A 3387-nucleotide genomic window follows, 5' to 3' on the forward strand; every position below is an offset into this window, starting at 1 on the left:
TGTGTGTGGTGGGGAAGAGCTGCAGTGTGTGTGAATATTTGTAATGTGTGTGTTATGTATGTTTTTTTTTTTTTGAGGACCCTCTCGAAAACGAGATTTTTATCTCAAGAGGCTATCCTCTAATAAAGAAATTTGAAATGTGGGGTTAGATGTGTCACTCAGAGGCATTTTGCCTGGATGAGGGTGTAGTAGACGAGACTTCCCACAATCTTCCCAATGGGGTGGGATTTAAACCCGTAGCCTCTCGATTTAATGTGAACTGCGCTGACATTTGAAATGTGCGCCTTATTTTACCCAAACACTAACATTTTGTCATGACCTTGAACACCAATTACTGGTGGGTGTGGTGAAGATTGAAATGGACGTTCCTCTTCTTGTGTCCCTCCCCTATGTGCTGATTGGCTGGTTGTGTGGTAACAAGACTAAAGCCCTCCCAGAATACCCGGCCCAGACATAACATGGAAGGATTTTTTTTTTTTGACCGGAGCTTTGGTCTGGCAAGGCCAAACTACCAATCCTCTAACCTACTTTTTCTGTTCTCTTTTATTCCAGACCCAAATCAGCGCTGGTGTACAACTGCACGACAGGCGGCATCAACCCTTTCCACTGGGGAGAGATAGGTACGTATCAGCCACTATATTATATGGCCAGCTACAGTCCCAGGAAAAAGTTTGTACACCCTTTGAAATTTCTTACATTTCTGTCAAAATTGGTCATAAAACATGGTCTGATCTTCCCGGAAATCTCAAAAAGGAACAATCAGAGTCTTCTTTAATTAATTCCACCCAAACATGTACATGTTATCATATTTTTATTGGTCATAAGGCCATAACATTCACAGGAGAGCAGGGCATAAGTAAGTACACCCTTGCATTAAGTAGGTTTTAACCCTCAGTTAGTGGCAATATCATCAACCAGACTTGTCCTGTAGTTGCAGATCAGATTTAAAAAACAATCTGTTTGTATCTTGTCTCCCTCTTCTTTAGAGAACTGCGTCTCGTCAGCAAGGTTTGTGGGATGTCTGGAGTGCATAGCTTTCTTGACTTCATGCCATATGATCTCAATTGTTTTTTTTTCAGGGCTTTGACTGGGCTATTCCAGAATGTGTATTTCATTATTATGAAGCCATTCTAAAGTCGATTTGCTTCTAAAGTGGGTTGTTGTCACATTTCAGGACCCATACTCTTGTGTGCTTCAACTGTGTGACAGACTACCTCACGTTTTTTCAGTAAAATATCACAATAAACTTGAGTTCATTGTTCCACTGATAATAGCAAACTGTCAAGGGCCTGAGGCAGCAAGGTAGCCGCATATAATGATGCTCCCGCCACCATACTCAGAAGAGGAGATGTAACCCAGAATCGCTAAAAATGGGATTCATTCTGCCAATCTAAAATGAATGGGGTTTCTGTCCAAAAAAAATATTGCTGCACCTTTGAGGTTTGCGAAAAAGCATTTATATGCTTCATAGAATTACTGCAAAATATTCTGTAGACCAACGTTGAAATCAAAGTTGAATTGTTCAAGGGAACACACAATGTCATGTTTGGAGGAGAACTGGAGAACCACACCTTCCCCAAAACATCATCTCCACCTTTGAGTATGGTGGCGAGAACATCATTATATGCGGCTACCTTGCTGCCTCAGGCCCTTTTCAGTTAGCTATTTTCAGTGGAACAATGAATTCAGAAGTTTATCGAGATATTTTACAGAAAAAAGTGAGGTAGTCTGTCACACAGTTGAAGCACACAAGAGGATGGGTGCTGAAATGTGACAACAACCCATACTTAAGAAGCAAATCGACTTTAGAATGGCTTCATAATAATGAAATACACATTCTGGAATAGCCCAGTCAAAGCCCTGACAAAAAACAATTGAGATTATATGGCATGAAGTCAAGAAAGCTATGCACTCCAGACATCCCACAAACCTTGCTGACGAGAGGCAGTTTTGTAAAGAAGAGGGAGACCAGATACATCCAGATTGTTTTGTTAATCTGATCTGCAACTACAGGAAACATCTGGTTAAGGTTATTGCTACTAACTTAGGGTTAAAACCTATTGAATGCAAGGGTGTACTTACTTATGCCTTGCTGTCCTGTGAATGTTTACATCTTATGGCCAATGAAAATATGAAAACTTGTAAATGTTTGGGTTGAATCAGTTAAAGCAGACTCTGGTTGTTCCTTCTTGTGATTTCCGGGAAGATCGGACCATGTTTTATGACCAATTTTGACAGAAAGGTCAGAAATTTCAAAGGGTGTACAAACTTTTTCTTGGGACTGTATATTATGGCTATATTATGGCTATATTATATGGCTAGCCCCATTCACTCACAGGGCCGGACAAGCTGAGAAAGTAATGTCTTGCCATGGCCACACATATGTGCATTTTTTTTTAAAGGTATATTTTTAGTTTACATACGAAGAGTTCATATGCAAAACCCTCTAAAAGCCATTACAAAAATGTGTAGAATTTCATTTTTTAAATACCATTTTCACCAAGTTATCTCAATCAAAAAGTCAATTTAATGTTATCAAGTATAGACCTACAGCAAGTCAGCCCTGAACAAAATTAGATGGAGTTATTTTTGAAGTTCACTAATTTTATAGGAATACGGCCTATTTTGCAAACTCATCACACTCAGAGGGATTGTAGTTTGATCCACTTTACGCAGATTTGGAAACAAAAATCACCCTTGTAGTAGAAATAAACACTCATAACTAGAGATGCACCGGATCCTGATTTTTAGGATCCTTCCGGATACTGGATCCACTGCTTAAGATCCTGCCGGATGCGGAACCGGATACCGGATCCTACGAAAGAGTTGAAACACATAGCCTACTCGCACACGTGGGCCCCTTTTTTAATATGTTGGCTCAAACTATTTTTTAAACTCATTGGCTTACACTGCCTGCAACGGCCGCTTCCAAAGGCCTTTCAATCCATGAAGCGATTGGGGTTGTGAAAGACTGACTGAAAAGCCTAGGCTACATAAAAACTAGAGATGCACCAGATCCTAATTTTTAGCTAACTGCCGGATTCCGGATCCACTGCTTTAGATCCTGCTGGACCCGGATCCTGTGGAAAACCCTGTTATCCTGCCGGATCCGGAACCGGATCTTGGATCCGGTGCATCTCTACTCATAACTAGTGGTGTGCATTGGCACTGCCCTCACGATTCGAGTCCGATTCAGGAGGTTTCGATTCGATTTGATTCGATCCTATTCGATTCGATTCAATTCTACAATGCCATTACATTTCATCAGTCATGATGAGGCAATACAATTAGTCAGATACTGAGCAACAATTTATTGGCTGTTTTCTGTATCAGTCTTGCAGTTTTCAATGCTTTGAAGTTCTTTCATTTAATTTAACATTAATTTGC

General features: G+C 40.3%; 1 protein-coding gene across 1 annotated transcript in view; it reads left to right on the forward strand.

The window, feature by feature from the left end:
• Window positions 1-3387, forward strand: part of si:dkey-97m3.1 (fatty acyl-CoA reductase 1) — an 89557-nt gene that overhangs the window by 59641 nt on the left and 26529 nt on the right. Inside the window, exon 7 of the mRNA XM_063217909.1 lies at window positions 553-620. Within this exon, the coding sequence (XP_063073979.1) occupies window positions 553-620 (68 nt within the window). The remainder of the gene's footprint in view (window positions 1-552; window positions 621-3387) is intronic.

This window comes from Engraulis encrasicolus, chromosome 15 (assembly GCF_034702125.1).
Source record: "Engraulis encrasicolus isolate BLACKSEA-1 chromosome 15, IST_EnEncr_1.0, whole genome shotgun sequence".
Lineage (NCBI taxonomy): Eukaryota > Metazoa > Chordata > Actinopteri > Clupeiformes > Engraulidae > Engraulis > Engraulis encrasicolus.